Source organism: Lytechinus pictus, chromosome 3, assembly GCF_037042905.1.
Source record: "Lytechinus pictus isolate F3 Inbred chromosome 3, Lp3.0, whole genome shotgun sequence".
Lineage (NCBI taxonomy): Eukaryota > Metazoa > Echinodermata > Echinoidea > Temnopleuroida > Toxopneustidae > Lytechinus > Lytechinus pictus.
The window spans coordinates 6,489,780-6,511,545 of NC_087247.1; the positions used below are offsets into that span (position 1 = coordinate 6,489,780).

At 36.2% G+C, this 21,766-nt stretch overlaps 1 protein-coding gene across 1 annotated transcript; it reads right to left on the reverse strand.

The window, feature by feature from the left end:
• Window positions 1-1,014: 1,014 nt before the first annotated feature.
• On the reverse strand, window positions 1,015-19,827 carry LOC129257925 (glucose-6-phosphate 1-dehydrogenase X-like). Its single transcript, XM_054896365.2, has 12 exons — window positions 19,795-19,827; window positions 15,461-15,569; window positions 12,356-12,570; window positions 11,166-11,324; window positions 9,594-9,719; window positions 8,242-8,335; window positions 6,913-7,099; window positions 6,421-6,450; window positions 5,999-6,201; window positions 5,160-5,329; window positions 4,377-4,460; window positions 1,015-2,103 (listed from the first exon to the last, which is right to left on the reverse strand). Exons 2-12 carry the CDS (start codon window positions 15,503-15,505, stop codon window positions 2,097-2,099), a joined length of 1,320 nt encoding a protein of 439 aa, XP_054752340.2. The 5' UTR covers window positions 15,506-15,569; window positions 19,795-19,827; the 3' UTR covers window positions 1,015-2,096.
• Between the last annotated feature and the right edge of the window lie 1,939 nt (window positions 19,828-21,766).

A 21,766-nucleotide genomic window follows, 5' to 3' on the forward strand; every position in this document is an offset into this window, starting at 1 on the left:
TGCCTCACACTGTATGTTAAGTGACGTAAAAACATTTTCTTCATTTCTGAAGAACTTTTTCAAATTTTTTTTCAATAATGATATACTATTTCAATCATTAAATTATGAGAGAAAAAAACATCAACACCAACGCAAGCAAAACAAAACACTGATGAAATTAGTCATCAGGAAAAGTGTACGGGGAGTACTTTCCTATATTCTCCAGTCGTCTATAACAAGTTTTGTTTGTTGTACCAGCTACAAGACGTTTCATATACCAGGGGTGTGAGTGGTCACAAATAAAAAGATCTGAAAAAAGCTGAAGAGTGTTGAAAAAGAAAGAGCTCCCATACTTTTTGCACAGAGAAAAGCCAAAAATAAGCTGAAATTAAGCTGAAAATAAAAACAAACAAAATCTGAAATCAGATAAAAATCTGAACTCTCACACCCCTGATATACATAAAGCTGCCATTTTCGACTCACCGTGCGGAAACAGTAAGGGAATTATTGACTGCAGAAGAATTGCTTGTTTCATTTGGGCCATTTTTTAAAAAGAATTTGCTTGGTCGCCTTGGAGATAACTTAGTAGATGCTAGCATCTGCAACATGATTTTTTTTTAATGCCTCGTATCTCCATTGACTTAGTACCGGAATAAATTGTTGAGTTTAGTTGCATTAGGCTTGGATGACCCCGCATGTTTTGCTTGGCTAATGGCACTCACAAACTTGTGGTGCCATTTAGTATTCCAATCAAACACATGCATATCACTGACATGCCTACAAGTTAATCTCCTCATTCTGACATGATCATGCTCACAAATAAATAAACCAACCACACAAACAAAACACATACAAACAAACAAATACACCCACCACTGATAGCTGATAAATAAACCATAAAATGTTAGAGTTATGCGTGCCATTTCGCTATCCATAGTCAAAGAACAGATTTCAACCAATATCCACATTTGTTTGTGTAAAAAATTTCAGAATAAAGCTAGTATGAACATAAATGAAAACACACCACACAAAATGTTTTATTTTTCTATAAATTCATCACCCATTTAATACAATACAAGAAATGAGTCTTCTATTCTTGTGTATAAAATACTATCTAAATCATGCTTTGCATATCAAATATATATATATTTAGTATACTCTTCAACATCCATTCTCATCAATGGGAAATTAAGGTGTATATAATTGATTCAAGTCAATAATTGACACTTTAAATACATTGAAAAAGTTCTAAACTTAATGGGAAATTATATTTCTAAATGGATTGGAATTCATAATTTGCAAATTAACTATGTTTCGTTGCAATGTAACATTATTATGTTACATTTCTAATGTAGCATTCAACTAGTTGTTATTTCTTGTAAATCAACTGTTTCATTGCAAATAAAGCAATAAACCAAGTGTCTATTAACTTTAGTTAGTACTTTTGTTCATTTATCTACTTAAGTGTACAGGGTGTTAAAGCCAGCATGTCTCATAACAATAAAAACATGTCACTTTCTTTCTTGATACAAATCGATTTTTGTATGAGGATTTTTTAGACAAAAAGAAAAAAGAAATTTACCCTCAAATGCAGGTGCTGGCAAACACGTCAATTTAAGCAAATTGACTAAGAAGTACTAAGCTCCATTTAATATGAGATAAATATGCATATTGTTGGTCCAACATGTGTCTTTTCTTTGCGACACTTTAGGCAAGAAACTTGTTGGGTGATGCATGAAGAGAAACAAGACAAATGCCCTGTCTATGGTGAAAAGGAAAAGAAAAATTCCCTTCAGCAAAAAAAATGTGGTATAACTGCAACAAAATAGCCTACATTTTATATTGGATTAGAAGCAAATGTCCATTGCAAGTACCATGTATTTTGTGGGTAGTAATATGTTATCTTAGATTTTACTTGTCTTTTTAAAGATAACAGATTCTTGAAAATTCATTTAAGCGAATAGAGCCTCAGAGTTTTGAACTGTTGAAAATCACAGCATAGAATAAAAAAAGTGTAGCCCCATGCACTTCAATTTATGTTAGTCTAGTAATGAAAAATGGCTTCCATCTCCTTGCTGGTGCTTTACGCAGTGAGCTTCTTTTCTTGAGACTAGATGTTAAAGTCTGTGAAGGGAAGGAGAACACACATACACAACTAGAATGAGATCCTTCATTATTCAGCAAACCAAGCTGCCCGATTTCATTTCAATTACCAAAACTCTTTTTAAATTAAAACTTGAGAAATTAATCCATGTTTCTGGGTCATAACTTTGAAATTGATAAACTACTATGGCCATCTTTGAATTTGAAGATTAGGGAGATCTGAATAAAACAAAACAAATAAAGCAATATATAATATCAGACACACTGAATAGAAGTTTTCTCCCTTTTTATAAGCTAAAACCATATTTTGGAAGCTCTTAACAGTCTACATTTCTATCTACGTGATTTTTTTTTTCATTATTAAAGAGGCTTCTCTCTGAGACACAAGAGTGTGCATCATGCAAAACATGCGTACAGGAGCACACATGAAGGTAACTACCCAATTAAGTAGCTTTTGAGCATTCTATGACGTCCCATCGGTGCATATAATACCGTTATGTTGACTGAGGTGACGTCAAAACCTAGAAAATAACAAATGTGATCCTTGAAACTCTGAACAGCAAGTGCTGACATTTTGACAGATTATTATTTCAAATCTGTATCACTTATAGTTGAAATATAAAAATCTATCAACCTTAAATCTTTACGAAATCAAACACAGGAAGAGACAGTGGGAAGAGCATCGGACAGCTAGCAGCCATTAATTACAGGAATAAAATCAGCCTTAGAATTTCATTTTGTTCCGAATATGTACCTTTCTTTGAGTATATTTGAAAATTGTGAATCACATCCATGGAAAAGACAGCTTTATTTAACAACAAAACTCGGTAAACAAATCCCACTTAATTCCATTTGTCAAATGACGGTGTAATTCAAAAGTAAACATGGGATTTATGTGATTTGTACTAGTGATCTTGAAACCTAAAACCATTTCATCTTAATAAATAATCGTGTTAAATAGACTTGATAATTTCCCATAGTGTTTCATTCATTCATGCCATCAAGGCAATTAAAACTAGTACAAAAATATAACTAGTATGAATAAATATATCTCTAAAAAATGTCTTCTGAATTCTGATAATCACGTTGGTTGATCGCATGAACAAGGATTAGGTGCATCTACGTATTCATGTCATATGCAATGGAACTGATTTTGGACAAAGCAGAGTTCTTCTCTGCTTGTGTTTAGCATGTTCAACGTGTATGAATCCTGGGGAGCGTTTCGTGAAAAGACCGGTCGGATATTTTATCAAGACAGGTCCCATTTTACCCGACAATTACCATAGTAACAGTACTTTTTATCTAATCAGAACCAGATCTGATTACTTCTCGGGCAAAAATGTTGGTGCAACGCTCCCCTGGACTTGAAAATTGCACTTGTGTTCTGCTTCCAACACCTTAAAACTACATCTTTGCCCTTGAAACACACACAACATTCTGATAACATCATTGTTTTTTAAAGAATATATTCCATTATCATCCCAAAACCATAGGGTGAACAAGACACATCTCACATAACAAAAAGAACAATTTGCAGTGACATTGGTAGGGCACGCACACACAAAATCTGATTGAATCATTTGCTCATATAACCGATTATTCTCAACCAAAAATATCAGACATTACTTTCTATCGAACGTGTGCCTTGTGACATAGGGTAGGTTACACCACATCTGCTCCGGCGACAATAGCTCTGGGCTTAGTTTCGTCTAAGATATAAGGTCAGGCTTGCAATAGGGATTTATGTTAGGTTTAGGATAGGGTGTAGTGTTAAATCCAGGGTTGAGGTTGGTCATTCCATTAATGTGTGGTATTTGCAGCGGAGCAATTGTCGCCGGAGCAAGTGTCATGGAAACAGAGAGTATTGCAAGAAGGTTACGTTCTGCTGCAACTGAACACAAATCAATTACAAATTTACTTGAAGGACTTACCCTTGATATTGGGATTTATGACTGATTAAGAAATGAATGTAAATTTCTTGCAACATCCTAATAGTCAATCTTACAATTAATTGTATGTTTGTGAGTTGTTACAGACTTACAATCAATATTGATCATAAGATGGCTACCTTTTGTGCAACAGGGCATTGAACATAATATAAGTACTACTCCCTCAACGACAACCAATGAGTGTTTAAGTAGAGAGTGTATGGTGAAAACATTAAACCCCAAAAGCTTTATACTGCACTCTTGACATCTTTGATCTTTATTCCCTATCAATAAGTGAAGCAGCTATCAAAATGTACAAAAAGAATGAGCTCTAGTTCAGCTGCCATTTTATCAAAATCAATTTACTTGTTAGGGTTACTCCATTTGTAGGTGCCAGTGAAGTGGAAGTTGTTCTTTTTGGCCATCTCGTCCGCCTCTGTTGGTCCTCGACTGCAATTACAGAAAAACAATAAGCAGTAATCATAAAAGAATGGTATAGAAATGAAAATTCTCTACTCAAGGGTAGAACTTCAATTATGAAACTTCTCTAGCAGTGGGCAATGCATATGTTATCACGACCCTTCTCAAATTTAAATACATAAGCTAACAAGCAGAAGTTTCCAATGTTTTAAGAGTCTTTGTATGGCTCGGCCAGGGCCAGAACCCATACCATCCTTTCCATGGGGCATTTACTCTACCCTTGAGCCTATATAACCCAATCAATGTTAGCTTTAATACCACTAGCAATTGGAGTCTATACTAAAGAGTGCCTTAAAGTGACTGGTTAACATTGGTTTGACTTTTGAAAAATCTGAGCTAGAAGGTCACACTTGTCACCTGTGTCTGTGATATGTTACAAAAATGAAGCCCAGAAAAAATTGCGTTCGAAAATAATTATTTAGTGCTTCAAAAATTGAAATATAAAGTGACCGGAAACACCATCTTAATTTCATCCCATACACTTATGTGTACTATTTAGGCGTCTTAAATTGGGGTTTGCCTTGTAGTTTTAGCTTTTCATTCTCAATAATGGTTGTTTTCAGGGTTTATTAGTTCTAATACATGCACTTGTACACATGTTTCATCTTGGTTTGAGAATTTTTTAAATCGGCTGCTCACAAAGTAACACAGAGGACTTAAAGCTCATACCTTCCATATTTGTATGGGATCGGTTTGGGTTTCTTGGCTTCAATCTCATGCAGGACTGGTGTGAAGATCCTCCATGCTTCAGCTAGCTCATCGTTTCTTACGAAGTGGATCTGACTGCCACAGAAGACATCCAGGATAAGACGCTCATAAGCATCGGGAAGGGGAAGGTCCTGTATTTAATGAAGAAAGACAAATTTTTTTTCAAATTACATTTTGTCCCTTCATATGAATTTATGGCTTGTATCCCTGACATTTTGTACGATTAAAGACAAGCATAATTAAACAAATAAATAATTTTGTTGCATTCAGACCTTTAAAAAAAAAATTCTTATCTAATTGAAGGAATCACTGTCATGATTGAGACATTGTGCCTAGATGCCATATAATTATAAACCAACAGGAATTAAAAGGACAGTGTTTGTTACTTATATGGGCTATAAATTATATTTTGGATGTAAAATGACCCTTGTCAATGTTTCCTAAGGTTTGTATCCAGTTATTCTTCAGATTGTTGAATTATTATGGCAAAATCTATGGTCATTGTCAACTTATTACTTTTTTAAATTTCTCAAATGAGAATTCATTTCACAGACTGTTCATATAATAATATAGACAAAGTGGTGCCGGTCCAAGTGGATATTATACAAAATGAGTATAGCCTATTAATGGTAATACGTCAAAATAGTAAATAAGCTAAAAAGAAATTAGACCAAATGATTGGTTCATAACCACAAGTATGATTATACTATATAATGGTAGGATGAGACCAAACAGAAAGGAGGTGGTTGTAGATCAAAATAAGCAAATTCATGTTCTTCTTTTTGCTTCCCCATGCACACCTTGTATCTTGACTTGTAGGTCAGATCCAGTTCAGTCTCTTCAGTACCAAAGGCCATTCCTGGTTTCTTGGTCATGAGTTTAACGTAGACAGCCTCGTTTGGTTGTACCCTGATTACCAGTTCGTTGCGCATGATGTTCCCAAAGATATCACCGGGGACGTCCTTGAACTGTACCCTCACCTCCGCTTTACGCTCGTTCAAGGCTGTAAGGAATGGGAAAATAGCCGGTCAGTAATGCCGGCGACGAGGCATTTGAATGGCTGGCATAAACTGTGGACGGAGTTTTTATCATTTTCAACACCAACATTATTTTCATTATCATCATCACCATAATAATCATCATCAACAGCATCATCATCATCCTCATCACCATCATCATTAATCACCATCAATATCATCATTATAAAAAAAAAAGAACTTACCTTTTCCACATTTCAGCATGAATGGCACACCTAGATATGAAATAGAATGTAACATATGTTTTTGAAATTGCAACACGTTTCTTTAAATGTCAATACAGAAATACTTCATATAACAAGTTTTAAGACAGACCACTTAGTGCAATATAAAGCATGGAGGCTATGTATAAAATACCTACAATGACTTGGATCTCTGACTCTGGTTACGTTTCATCAAGACAACACAATTCACTCTTGGCGTTAAGAAAGTGCTCCTTATTCAAAGCTTTGAAAATCACTTGACAAAACTTAACATAAGATGATATCAAGATAATATAATGTAACCTCAAGGGAATGTTTCTCATTTCCAGTCAATAATGTACTCATTATATATTCAAATGAGGTCCTCATATCTTTCTGAACCTGTTACAAACTTCTTTCTATTTAGAATGCTATTTGTAAATCAAAGCATTCATGTCACTGAAACAAAAAGATTCATTGCCGTCAGTCACTCACCATCCCATCTCTCGTTCTTAACCAGGAACTTGGCAAAAGCAAATGTGGGCGTGACCGATTTCTGGGGGACCGTGGGGTCATCGAGGTACCCCTCCTTGGCGTCCCCTTCTCCGTCCGGGTCACCCGCGTACTGACCTAAGACCATGTCGTCAAGAGTCAGGGGGGCCATGGCCTTCAGGACCTTGACCTGTGGAACAGAAAAAACATCCCCACTGAGTGATTTCAAGATTCTCTTCAAGTTTGCTGCTGAGCTAATAAAAAACTCATCCCCACACCAACAACGGAAGGCAGGGATGTTGTCGAGACCAGCCACAAGCCACATTTCGCCGGCCTTGGTCATGGTCAGAGTCACATCGGGAGGGTATTTTCTCCAGCAGTGACTCAGAGAAGTACTGGCCCTGGCTACATCATTGACAAAATGTCAACACCAAACTTGAAATCATCCACTGCATAGCTTCATCTGACAGACGTAATAGCATGAAAATAACATTCTCTTTTGTTACAATAAAAAACGAATCAATACCCATGATGGTTAGCTTCCACCTGCAGTGCTGCAAACTTTATCATAACTTTACTTGTAGCTCGTGTATTTAGGTCTGATTAATCTTTACATAGATGCAGGCATAAGCATACCACATTCAGTGAATTTGCTTGGATTTACATATATTAGATTTATATTTTCTGACATGGGAAATGTTTCATGAGGTGCATTGTTCTTTCACCAACACCGATTACAAGCTAGGCTCGGCCTCTGATTGGATAGGAGTGAATATGTTCTTGACAATTCCTGACACAGACCTGCCAACCTTCTACAACCCAAAAAAGGTATTCTCATAAGAAAACATATTTTTTGACAAAAAAGGGTATTTTTGAAAATTGTCTCAATGTAACAATCCCCGGCCTGTTGTAGTGAGATCGGTGAAAAAAACATGTGAAATGACTCTACATGAAAACTTGATAATTCACCCTTTTAAGCATGTGCTGTAGGCAAGAATTTACTTGTTCTTTGGCCCGACAGTGACTTTTACCAGTCTGGGACTGTCGGACCAGCACTAGTACATACTCCATGATCAGAAATTAAAAAAAAGTATCAAATCATACAAAAAAGTATTGGTGTATTAATAGCAAAAAAGAGGAACTAATACTCTAAAAAGGGAACGGTTGGCATGTCTGCTGACATGGCTCTCGGGAGCAGCATTTTCTAAAACAGTTTTCACTATTGTTTCAAGCTGCTGAAATGCTTGCATCTGATTGGCCGAGACCTGTATTGTCAGTGAAAATCACCGACAAAATGCTCCATGAAACACTGCCCTGGTTTCCTGATCTTACCTTTTCGTTTCTGATGTCCTCAGCTCCTGTTGAAGCAGGCTTCTCCATGGCTGTCAGACATAGGATCTGAAGAAGATGGTTCTGCATGACATCCCTGTGAATAAAAAAAAAAGGGTTTGTATTCACTGGGTCTACAAGCAGTAGGTCTACTTCTCAAGACAGTCTTATACCACATGGGCCAAACTCATAGGCCCATATTCTGAAGTCGGGTTTAACTTGGACCACGGTCTAACTCTGTGCTAAAATTATGGGGAGTCAAAAATTAATAAAATTCTGTACATATTGTATATTTCTTATGTTTACTATTTTGTTTCCTTTTGCTTTCATAATGAAGAAAAATACTTCAGCTATCATTTCCAGAGAATTATGAACAATTTGGGTGTCATATGAGTTAATAAATTGAATGTGTACTGTTAGGGATTTGTGCTCCGGTTGGCTGTCCATAGTTAAACCACAACTTTAAACCAGGGTTAATCAAACCTGAGTTCAGAATAAGGGCCATCTGGGGCCCGTTGCATAAAACTTTTGCCATAAAAAAACTCTGGCAAATAAACAAAAACTCTGGCAATTAAAATTATGCCATTGAAAATTACACATTAAAAAACTCTGGCAACAATTTTTTTTCAGTTTTTTATGGCAAAATTTTTATGCAACAGGCCCCTGGTCTACTAGATATTTGGTTAATGGATATTTGGTATACCTACACTCGATCCAATATCCACTTAGACTAATTCTCACTTAGTCTAATTAACTCTTTTGGTCTATTCATTTTTTTTTTTTTTGGTTTATAAACAGTCCATCCAACCATAATAGACTAAGTAGTGCTAGACCAAGTGGATACTACACGAAAATAGGTGTAGCCTAAACTTGAAATTGGGCTAAATGGCAATTAGACCAATGGTTAATAGATGAAATGGTTGTAGACGTAGTAGGATTGGTACATTTGGAATGAGACTATAACAATACACAATAACAATGTTTCGGTAAATTGAAGTACAGGATAGAAATTGGTATGAAAATACACAGCAGTATTTGGGGTTGTAAGGTAATAATTGTTTCACAAGCCAAAAACATTGGCCCGTATTCTGAAGTTGGGTTTAACTTAAACTCAGGTTTAAAGTTGTGGTTTAAGTATGGATAGCCAATTGTTACACAAATCATTAACAGTAGAGATACCATATTTAAGCTCATTTGGCTCTCAAATCATTCATAATTGTCTAGGAAGTATTAAAAGATGATTTTCTTCACCATCGATGAATCAGGAAAGAGCACAGCAAACATAAGAAACATACAACTGAATAAAAATTATAAAAAAACCTGACTTCAGAATACGAGCCTAAGAGTTCCCTTACCTGATGATTCCAAATTCATCAAAGTAGCCTCCCCTACCCTGGGTACCAAAAGGCTCCTTAAAAGAGATGATGACCGACGCGATGCTGTCTCGATTCCAAATCGGGCTGAACATACGATTGGCAAATCTGAATAAAAAAAAACATTCAAAATAGTATATTTACACTTGCACTAATCAACATAAATGAGTACAAACCTTGTACATGTAATTGTTTTTTTTGTTTTTTTTTGGGGGGGGGTTAATTGAAGATTTCCTGCAAGTGAAAATAACAAGGTCAGCAAAGAAAAAAAAACTTTGTCAGCAGCAGGTAAACAAGAAAAGTGGGGGGTTCAAGGATTGTAATCACATATATTCAAAACAATTTTTTTCAATAATGCATTTTTTTTTTAAATACATTTTTTTCCTTCAAAAGATTCATTACTTTCATAGAATTTGGGATGAAAGTAAAAAGAAATTGGTTTTGTTCTGTGAAAAGTGCTATATCTGGTTGATATTTATTGTTCATGTTTGCTTTGGCCCCCTGTTAAAAACAAATAGTAGATACAAATTTCAAATATCAAAGATAAATTTTTTTTTCTTTTTTTCAAAGAGACAAGCAAACCTCTAGTTTAAAAAAAAGCTACAAATCAAACCAATAGACCAGTATAGAACTGCATTATGTGCATGGGCAGTAAACGGTCATTCAAGATAAATCATCAAGGTGGTTTAAAATTCATAGACATAAAGCATTCATGATTCATATTTCAAAATATTATTGTCATCACATCCACTAAACAGTAACAAAGTTTCATAAGCATTGATATTTGATCACTGATCCACTGTTCTAGTCACCTGGGCCGGTATTCAATTGAAAGTATTGATAAAGTGAAAGTATCATTCTTAGCATTTCACTTGGATAAGCAATATGCTTTAGCTCGCATTCCGATCACTTTTAAGTTTTTAGTTTATCAAGCCAAATTTGAGCAAAATACCAATAACCATTGTGACGTCATAAAGTCTATGCCCAAAATCGTGCAATGCATGTATCCACCTGAGCCAAGTATATGACTTGGTATGACTGCGCATATGGATGTTTGTAAAGTATACGCAAGCCAGACATAAGCCAGGTAGGGGCTGACTTAGATTTAAGCAAAATATTTAGCAAAAAAACAACAACTGAATAGCAAAGATGGATAAGTATTTCATTTAAGCAAAATATTGAGTAAAATACTTAAAATTCTGGCTTAAATATCAAATCGAGGACTGGCCGTGGTCTATGCCATGTCTTTCTTCCTTAGACTTTGAATAATATCTCATGAAGCTATTAAAGTCGGGAATGCATATGCAACATCTTCACTTGCAATCTAGTGCTCATACTAATGAAAAAATGAGTAGGCCGAAGGTAATTTGAGAAAAGTTGATCATAAGACAGGCTTGTAAGGAGTCACTAAATTTTGGGTGAAGTCTAGTCATTTTAGGGTTCAAGTCAGGTTGATTCAGTCAAGTCACTGTACAAATGTCAATAGGAACGAGTCATGGAATACTGTTCGAGTCACAGGTAGGTTACAAGAGTCGTGAGCCATTTCTTGATTACCTTAGCACCATGAGGTTTTGGACCATCTCCTTGCCAAGGTAATGGTCGATACGGTAGATCTGGTCCTCGGTGAACAGGCCGGCAAGATGATTGGATAGCTTAGAGGATGACTCCAGATCACGCCCGAATGGCTTCTCCACAATTACCCTGGTCCAGCCACTAGAAGTTGGTTGGTTGGTTGAGAGAAAATAAATGAAAACGTTATGTATCACTTTACATGAATGAGTGACAAATAAATAAAATCCATGGATTTCAAAACAAAATTTTGTTTCAAATTGTTTTTAATTTCTTTTATATACATAACAAGTTTGTCTCTGTATGCACGAGGGCATCAGAGACGTACATACATTTTTTTTCAAAATTAGAAAAACCCATGATAATATCGGAATGTTCAACCAATTATAAAATGTACTATTTTGAAAGTTGGATCTTACCTACTCAGAACAGTGTAATTTTTTTTTTTCACATTCAAGAGAGGATGTAAATCATGCTATAACATGAACAATAATATATTATCAAAGTTTGACATAGGGCCAGTTCTCTACAATTATGACTATATTATCTGTGGACCATCTTGCTTCTACTGTTGAGCACAGCTGATGAGACATACATGTGCTTCAGAATAATTTTCATCATCCAAACAAATCAGCATCAGATGCTGCCACCAAAGTAATAGCACTTCTATTAGCCTGGCTTTAGCTCAAGCTACAGACTCTGGAGATCACTACTATTAGGCCCATTTACCCATTTAAGTACATGTATTTTTCAAAGGCTTAACTTCAACTCTTTCTGAGAAGTTCTTATCTTCAGCCCGACACATTCAAACAGACCACTGTAAAATGTTGTTGATCAAATGAAATGACTATGTTGACTATTAATATAATCTGTGTACAATAATAGAAAAAATAAATACCTGTAGTACACATCTATATAGCCCCATCTATATATATATAATCTATTCCCAGACAAACTAATTTTATTACCATGGCTTTAGCTCAAGCTACCCTTTCCATCTCTCAGAGCCTTCAAGGACTTTAATCCTGCCATGTACCCAGTCACCTCACCTTGGTCGAGTGCAGCCCAATGTCGTCCTTCTTGCTGAAGGAAAGCATGCCATGGCTGGGATTGGAACCTACAACCCTCTGACTGAAAGAAAGTCAGAACCACTAGACCAAGATGTGCATACTTACTTCTCAGCCATACAGGCGCCCTTGATATGCTTTGTTACAGATTCGAAGACGGACGGAGGAAGAGCCAGGTAGAAGAGTCTGTTTGTCTTTCCTTTCTCCAAGGTTTTAAGGTTGTCATTGAGGTGTTCAAATTCTGCAGCATCGTCGTAAGATCCCTTGTAGTAAACATTCTCCTTGAAGAATTCTTTTAACTTCCCCTCCTGGTCATCCTTGATCTACATGAAAATGATAAATTCAATGCAAAAAAAAAATCAGCATCATCATAGACATCATCAACAATGTCATCATCACCATCATCGTCATCATCACCATCAATACCATTACATTCATCATTATCATGATGATGATGAACAGCGTTCTATAGTGCCATTGATCTGTAAAAAAAAAACATTCAAAGGTGCCGGCTCCCCAATATTTCACACATTTTTCACAAAGTTGCTGGAAAAGTTTAGTCTTTAGTTCAAATTTTAAGGTCTCATTGTTGTTACAATCAAGAAGCTGGATAGGTAGAGAATTCCAAAGCCCACCTGTAACACAGAAAATGGAGTTATTGGTCAAGCAAAAAAAGTGGAAGGTAGTGACATGACCTTTGACCTTTTGACCTCAAAGTCAATAGAATTCCTGGGATCCATGCTAGTATCATACACACCAAATTATATGAAGTTATACCGTTTACTAGGACTTCAGAATGGTAAAATGAAAACGTGTCACTGTGACCTTGACCTTCAACGTTTTGACCTCAAAATCAATAGACTTCCTGCTAGTAGGACGGGCGTATAAAAAAGCTCTATTCCTATAAAGTTTTCAGACGGGTACTGAGTCCTGGCCACAGGCGACACACACTGATCAAACAAGTTACATAGCTAGGGGCCAAGTTATGGAGAGCTTTATACATCAGTATTAGGATCTTATACTGCACTCTGCATTGGACTGTCAGCCAGTGAAGCCCGTGAAGCATTGGCGAGGTGTGATCGAACTTCCTAATGCCCGAAAGAAGGCAGGCCGCAGCATTCTGGACAGCCTGGAGCCGCTTGATAGCTGATGAAGGCAAACCAGCAAGGAGACAGTTGCAGAAGTCCAGTCTCATCTCCATCATCTCCATCATCATAATCATTATCATCATAATCATTATCATCATAATCATTATCATCATAATCATTATCATCATAACCATCATCATCGTTGTCGTCTTCATCATCGTTATCATCATCACCATCAGCATCATCATCATGTTCATGTTCATCATTGCCATGGTGGTATGATTTCTTAGTGAGCTTTCATCATTAACCCTTTGACTTCATGCTTCATTTTGTCTAACTGGCACTCGTTTCATTCCCATAAAGTCAGATGGCCACTTGGTGCAATTACCATTTGGTCTAGATACCACTATATATTTAACCGAAATAATAATCAGCATCTTCGTATATCAGACTGAACAGGGTTAGCCAGACTGAATATCACACAGACTTGTTTTCAGGATTTTTTAAGTGATATGAAATGAAATGGTAAGGAGACGAACTGGTTGGAAATAAAAGAAAGTTGGATGTTCATCCAAGAGAGAGAGAGAGAGAGTATAATGATAATGATAGTATTCAGTTCTTGCATATTATGTACCATTTAACGTCTGGATGCACTTCCAAGAGCACTTTGGATATTATCAGCGTGGCTTTACATTCAATTCTTGCATTGTGCATATTCTGAACCATTTAATGTCTGAATGTGCTTTCAAAAGGGCTTGGGATATTATTATTGTTGCTTTAGCCCGAATGTGACTGAATGAATGATGACTGGATATGATAGCTAAATTATCATGTACAGTACGTGATTGATTAAATCACTGCTTCCTCGTTTTAAAACAATAACTTCCATTTTACATGACAGGCCTAAAGAGCAACATCACAAAACTAGGCCGAAACAAAATTCCCTTTATTGATCATATCTTAATTTAGAATTTTCTTCAGTAAAAAGAATCAATCTCATCATTTCTCCCATAATCCTTGCTTTTTACACAGACTGAAAGCAACACACAAATACGGTATTGATTCGATTATTCAACACCCATTTCCGTGACATTGCCTCACACCCGAATGCACCTGAAAAGCCGAGTGCTTGATCGAACAATTGCACCCCCTTGCTTTGCTTTCACGATGCTCAATTGAAGAGAAAACAAGGCATGCCTTTTGACACAATTTTCATGACAGTATTATCATGGTTGGTTTTGCCAACCCAATGCCGGCCAATAAAAGCAGAGATGAAAGGAAGATCCATGAACACGTCTCCTCCATGTATTTTCATTTCAATGAGAAAATATCAAATACACAAGATGCATGCTTGGATTGTGTTTCAAACAATGTAACCTACAACTGGTCCATTTTTACATAGTTCAATGTTTTTTTCTTCTTCTTCTTCTTCTCCTCTTCAACTTGAAGTAAAGCTCTAAAGGACAATTCCATTATGGTCAATCTTTGTGTACAATGTACCTCTGACCTCCATTTTACTCCATTCTTATGTCAATTCACAAAATGCTCAAGCCATGATAATTTGAGACCATTATCAAATTTGCATATGAAGCAGAAAACAGAGGGAAATCAGTTCAGGCAGGCCACAAAGGGTTCAATAAATGTGCATACATCTCTTGCAATACATGTAGCTCCAAAGCAGCATTGTACTTTTCTATTTCTATTAATCAAAGTTAAAACTTAAGATCTGAATTCTCCAATAACACTGCGATCACCAATAGACGGCTTTTGAAGTTGAGTCAAATTGGTGGTTACCGGTAATTGCTGATTTATCTACTTACCCATTTCCCACACGGTCTGATCCTAGTTTGCCTACAACCATTTCGTCAAGTTACAATTTGGTCTCTTTGCCATTTTGTCTAACTTCCAACTAGGCTACACCAATTCCGTCTAATATTCACTTAATAGTCTATATGTTTAGATTCTGTTAAAACATCTTTTGATTTTAAAGGTAAAAAATAAAACATAGTCAAAGAGGAAATTAGACAAGTGCTTGTAGACCAAATAGCAATAGGTTATCATACTATCTGCAAGTAGACAAATTGCGTCGTATACCAAGTGAAGATAAACCAAATGGATATCTTACCTTCATGTATGGTCTAGTTTTCTTCGCCAGTGCTTCAATGGTCATAACGGACCTAGCGTATCCAACAAATTTCGTCTTTTTTGGAAGGAGCCCATCCTTGTACAGCCACCTGTAAAATGACATTGATGAAATATTCTTGAAAAAATGACATCAAGCTCTCTTTTGTTTTATCACTTATGCAGTGAATGAGCACCAACGATCGATACTCCACAGAATGACAACCCATTTGCCTCATCAGCCTCTTAATTCCAATTCTATACATATTTTGTATAAACAGATATTTGGAGGGGGAGTACCCCAGTCTGAAGATTGTGAGATTTGGATAGATAGGCCTACATGTAGAGTAAAATCAGGCAAACAAAAACTGGAAAAAAAACACATTTTACTGAGACATTTTTATTCTGCTTGTGATCTTGTGGTCCAAAGCCAGTATTTTTCTCACGCAATCAATCTTCAGACTATCCGAGAGCCCGTATTGGTGAATGGGGAAATTGCACATACATGGACATGTAAGATGGTCAACACCAAATGTAATTGGAACACAGCAGACCACATTCAACACCGGAGGAGCATTTCATGAAAGGACTTGTCGGACGTTTTACCCGACAAGTCCTGTTTTATCCGAGAGTTACCATAGTAACAGTGCTTCTCAGCCAACCAAAATAAAGGAAAGTTGTAAGATCCGACAGCACTTGTCAGCTGAAATGCTCCCCGGTATTCAATACAATCTCCAGATATAAGTACAGTCTGATTTCAAGTTTGTGTTGCCACAACACAAAGTGGATAAGGTAGGCAGGGCTCGACATTAGCAGTGGCCCGGAGCAACCAAATATGAACAGATTATGAACGGGGAACGAGAGGCCAACCACACCATGATGTTGGAGGTAATTTGATAGAAAGGTAATGGCAAAGTCACATTTCACCTACCATGGCAGTACTGCGAGTCGAAAACTGCCGTTTTTATAAGTTTTGTACGGTCAGCTTCCTGTATGTGCTTTCAATATAAATCTGTAAAACAACCGTTTTCAACTCACCGTGCGGACACCGTAGGGGGAAATGTGACTGCAGCACAAACCTACAACCCATGCTAAGCAAACAGTGGCTCAATTCATTGACTTTAAAATGTGCCATCTTGATTTAAGAGACGTTTCCTGCTGCCGCTTCAGGATCGACTTTCAATCAACTGTGGCAATCGTACCCATGGCCAACCTCTCCAACATAAACACACATTGACAAGGTGCTTTCAGACAAGAAATTGCAGGCCATGCTAATTTATGTCAGTCTTGTGGATTTTCTTTCTCCATACCAAGGGACGTGCAATGGCTGTAGTACTGAATGTACATGTTGGTCCTATGTAGTTGATTCAAATGCATAGACTTTTTCTTCTTTGTGGGTGTTGGCCAGTTGGGCCCATTTCTGATAACCAAACTTCATGCTCCTACGCATCATAAAATCATACTTATTTTAGCAACCATGCTTCTTCAATGCTCACAAGTAAACACCCTCTTGTCTAATCTAAAAAATAAAATCATGATCTTGCCAGCACTGTAGTAAGTCTCCCATCAGCCCTATTTTTAAAAAACTTATCCTGCAATTTCTGACCTAACAAATTATCTTGATCAAAAAAATTCTCAAAGATTATTTGAAAGGAAGTTGCAGTTAATATTCGGGACATATCATTTCCATGATTTTGATATTCTAGTCCCAAGTCAATTTCGTATTTTATGATTTGGCAAATAATCGAGATTAGAACAGTCTAATGATTATCCGTGTTGAAGATAAAATTATTTCAATATTTCATTGACTTGAGATTGGAGATTGGAATACCAAATCAACTAAGATTAATGGGGTATTAATAGCACTCTATTTTGTGAATTATTCAGCTAATTTACAGGTGGAGACACACTCAGGTTTTGGCTTCGGATAATTTATTGTTCACGATACCATACCATCCCACGTTATTCAAACATAGAGCCATAAGTATACATAATCTACAAACACATGGTTACATTCAACACTCAAGTGACAATTCCACCCATTTGGGCTGATGGGGATGGGGTTTCTTGAACCTCATACCCCTTTCATAAACCTATCCTCCAATTAGCCGCCTAATAGTAATGCGGATAATTCAACAAAAATTGCTTTCACAAACTCCGAAAATTATCCGCATTATTTTTACGAGCGCCCGTCCTGAAAAAGGCGGATAATCGTCATGACAACTGGACACGCCCCCTCCGATACGGTTGTGTTGGAAAAGGGTGACCTTGTGACCGCACCATGGCAATTATCCGCATTATTTGGAAATACGTTCATAAACTCAAAATCTTGTCCCGATGCTGCTATTATGCGGATAATTGCAGCATCAAAATAATGCGGATAACTCTGGTCCTCCTCCGATTTTACGACCAAATTATGCTGCTATTAGCCGCATAATTGGGTTTATGAAAGGGGTATTAGAAGGGCCGATTAAGCTAGAATCTGAAGATCGGGCAACTCTGGTTGATGAGACAACAGCTCATGAAACTAATGTAGAACCCAAATTCAATCCTCCATGTTTGGATTTTTGCATTTTGAGTGATGGATGTTTTTCATACATCCAAATGCTTAGAAATGGGTGGTTGCATATATGTATGCAGCAGCACGGCCTAATAAATGAGCGCTGCTGAACGGTTTTAATGGCTTTTCAGTTGGGATAAATTTCCTGCACTTGCTTAGGCTCCACATTCAGACTTCAATGTCACTGTCATACGGTCATACCAGTAACAATACGGATAGTAATTTAAAAAGAAATTATTTTACTTCCTCACTACCTCTGAAAATTTGCTGTTTTTTCTCATTACTCAACTGCAACTTATTTTTTGAAGCAAAATAATTCCCTTTGTATGTACAATGAGCTTTGGCCCCACTTTTAGGTTATGGTTCCATAAAAAATGAGAATAAAAACTACTGGAGAAAACCACAAAACAAAAATCTTTATCTCCAGGAAGTTTAAAATTACATGTTGGTGGGGAATTGGTTGTTCCCAATCTTTTAAACACACATTTTGCATAACAAATAAAACTGCTTCCTCAATTATGAAGCTTCTAGCAGAACTCGGTGTGGCATGTATCACACAAGTGTATGTGCCGATCGATCGTACACATGGTTTGAAGGTATTCGGACATCACTCATCAGGGAGTCTGAAGCTCTGAACCATTAAGACTACATATATTACAAGGGATGATGATGAGGATGAGAGGAAGCTTGACAACAGCCAAGCACCTTTCTCTTTATTTCTGTGCATTTCTAACAATAGCAAACTGCATTAGAATCAGGGGGTGTTTCACAAAGATCTAGTTGCGCACGGTATAAAAGGCATGACAGCATTGGTCAGATCATGCCAAAAGGACGCGCACTACTACATATTGATAAAAAAGATTGCGCGTTGCATATCATGTACACGTCGGCATTTAAGTGTGTCCTAACTTAAGTCATAGTTTTATGTTTGTGAAACACCCCCCAGTCAACCAGTTGGTCAAAATAGTCAATTGACAATGATAGTATTTCAATTGAAATTACGAATCAAACGCACAAAATGACTATTTGGAAGTGATGTTTCTTGCAAATTTAACACATATCATTAAAACCTACACCCATCCCACCACCCACCGCCCCCCCCCCCCAAAATAAAAAAAATTAAAACAACCCTAAAATTGTCGTCGAACGCAACTGATTTTGCTGGTCTGAAAGAGGGCTGTAATATCCATTCCCGTTCCCTGACAAACATAACTGAAGAAAAGGTAAATACCGTTGATCTATTGGCTAATGAGTCTGTCAGTGTATGCAGCTGAATTTGTATTACTGATCGATGTTTAAAAAAGTTGATTGACTTTGTAACTGATTTTAGTGAATGCAAACACTGATTATAAATGTGAATCACACGCCTGCATGTACGAAATGCAAAGCACACCTTCTAGTAGATATATGTAAAATTGTATGGTATCATGACTTCATCCTGTTATGTTTAAGAACTTCCTAAAGTAGAGTGACATGTACAATATCGTCAGTTGGGTGTTAACACCTAATATTTCAAATAAAAATTGCAGGACGCTCAGAAAAAGTTGTATTTTAGAAATATATTGAAATGGGGGCAACCTCACATTGAAAACAGTCTCATAATATCTGAAGAGAACCAACTCTAGGAAAAAGCAGGTTGCCATCCATGTCACACTGTTGTAATTAAGCTTCTTCTGAGCTGTCCTAATATTTTTGAACTTTTTTTTAAATACCCCTCTAGCACTATACATTTCCTGCATATAGGCCTATATATCAATTCTTATTAAAAAAAAACTTACCATAGAGTTGGATAGATCTTCTTCTTTGCCAAATCTCCCTGCAAAGATAAAACAACGAGAGAAAGGGGTAATTCATATAGAAAAACAAGAATAAACAATTGTTTTGATGATACCATATATAAATCTTTTTGAAGTTGTTGAAAAATTGCATTGATACTCATGACCAGTGTGTTACATGTAGTATGTTTTCATAAGAAATTATCACCAAGATAAAAATCCTACATGAACATGACAGGCATAAATAATAAAAATATTTATATTTGTCTGGTGTACATTAAAACATCCATATGCACTCCTTCATTCTCCCTACCCCCTTCTCTCCTCCCTCCCCCCCCCCCTCATCTCCTACACCTTCCCCTCAATACCCCCATCTCTCTATCTATCTATCTACATTATCTATCTACCTACATCTATCAATCTATCTATCTATCTACATCTATCTATCTATCTATCTACATAGATATATCTATCTATCTACATAGATCTATCTATCTATCTATCTATCTACATCTATATATCTATCTATCTATCTACATCTATCTATCTATCTTTATATCTATCTACATCTATCTATCTATCTATCTATCTACATATATCTATCTATCTATCTACATATATCTATCTATCTACATGTATCTATCTATCTATCTATCTATCTATCTATCTACATGTATCTACATCTATCTATCTATCTATCTACATCTATCTATCTATCTACATATATCTATTTATCTATCTACATCTATCTATTTATTTATCTATCTACATCTATCTATATATCTATCCATCTATCCATCCATCCATCCATCTGTCTATCTATCTATCTAATGTATATCTGTCTGTCTGTGTATCTGTCTATCTATCTATCTATCTATCTATCTATCTATCTATCTATCTATCTATCTATCTATCTATCTATCTATCTATCTATCTATCCATCCATCCATCAATCAATTAATGAATTTCATCCATGTACCTGACTGTACCCATCATCATCCTACCGATTCACCTGCGAGGCCTATTAATCAAACAACCTATTAACAGACTAGATGGGAAATGAATAGAAATGGATCAATATTGGCCAATGACATTGCCTCGTACCCTTTAACTACAGCTGGCCTTTCAGGCTTTCAGGATGTAGTGGGAAAAGGTGACTGTATTCATTTTAATTTGTTCATTGGCATACAATCCATTATCTACTTAAAATCAACAAACTCGGCCAGCTCTTATGAATAAAATATCGACTGTTAACAATTTTTATTGCAAATTTAAAAAAATCTATGGCGGCTCCACTTCTATATACTCGTATACATGTCAGGCGGAAATCAATAAAAAATATTCAGTTTGAGATATTTTCAAGCATCTTCAAACTGGTAAAAATTTCACCCATTTCACATCAATATTATTTTATTTGAATCTTTTAGCAATTTAAAAGGCAAATAATGATTCGGCTCAAGAGGCAGATACGTTTGCTTTGTATATTCTCTTATCAAACTTCAAATTCTGTGTGTGTAAGATAATGAATGCATCCTGCAGCATGACTTGCAAAAAATCTTCAAACTCATTGCACAATGAGCATGATTTGAAATTACATATTTTTTTAATGAAGGGTTTGGGTTTTGTCATTGATATTCACTGCCTAATTTGCTCTCAGCAAATCTGATAGAATTTGCAGTAGTTTTTGATTATATGAAAATTCTTCCCCTGAGCCTGAGTTATTCTAGATTTCCAGGCATGGGGCTACAAATTGGTAACCATAAAAAAATGATAACAAAAATGACAGCAATATTCTAGAATTAATTAATGCAAGCCATAACAAAATATTAACAAAAATGATTAAAAACTGCCTCATTCATTCTATGAAATTAAATCTAAAGCACATGAATAGTAGTCAAAACTGCCTCATTAAATCCATGAAATAAAATCTCAAGCACACGAATAGTCGAAACTGCTTCATTCAATCTAAGAAATA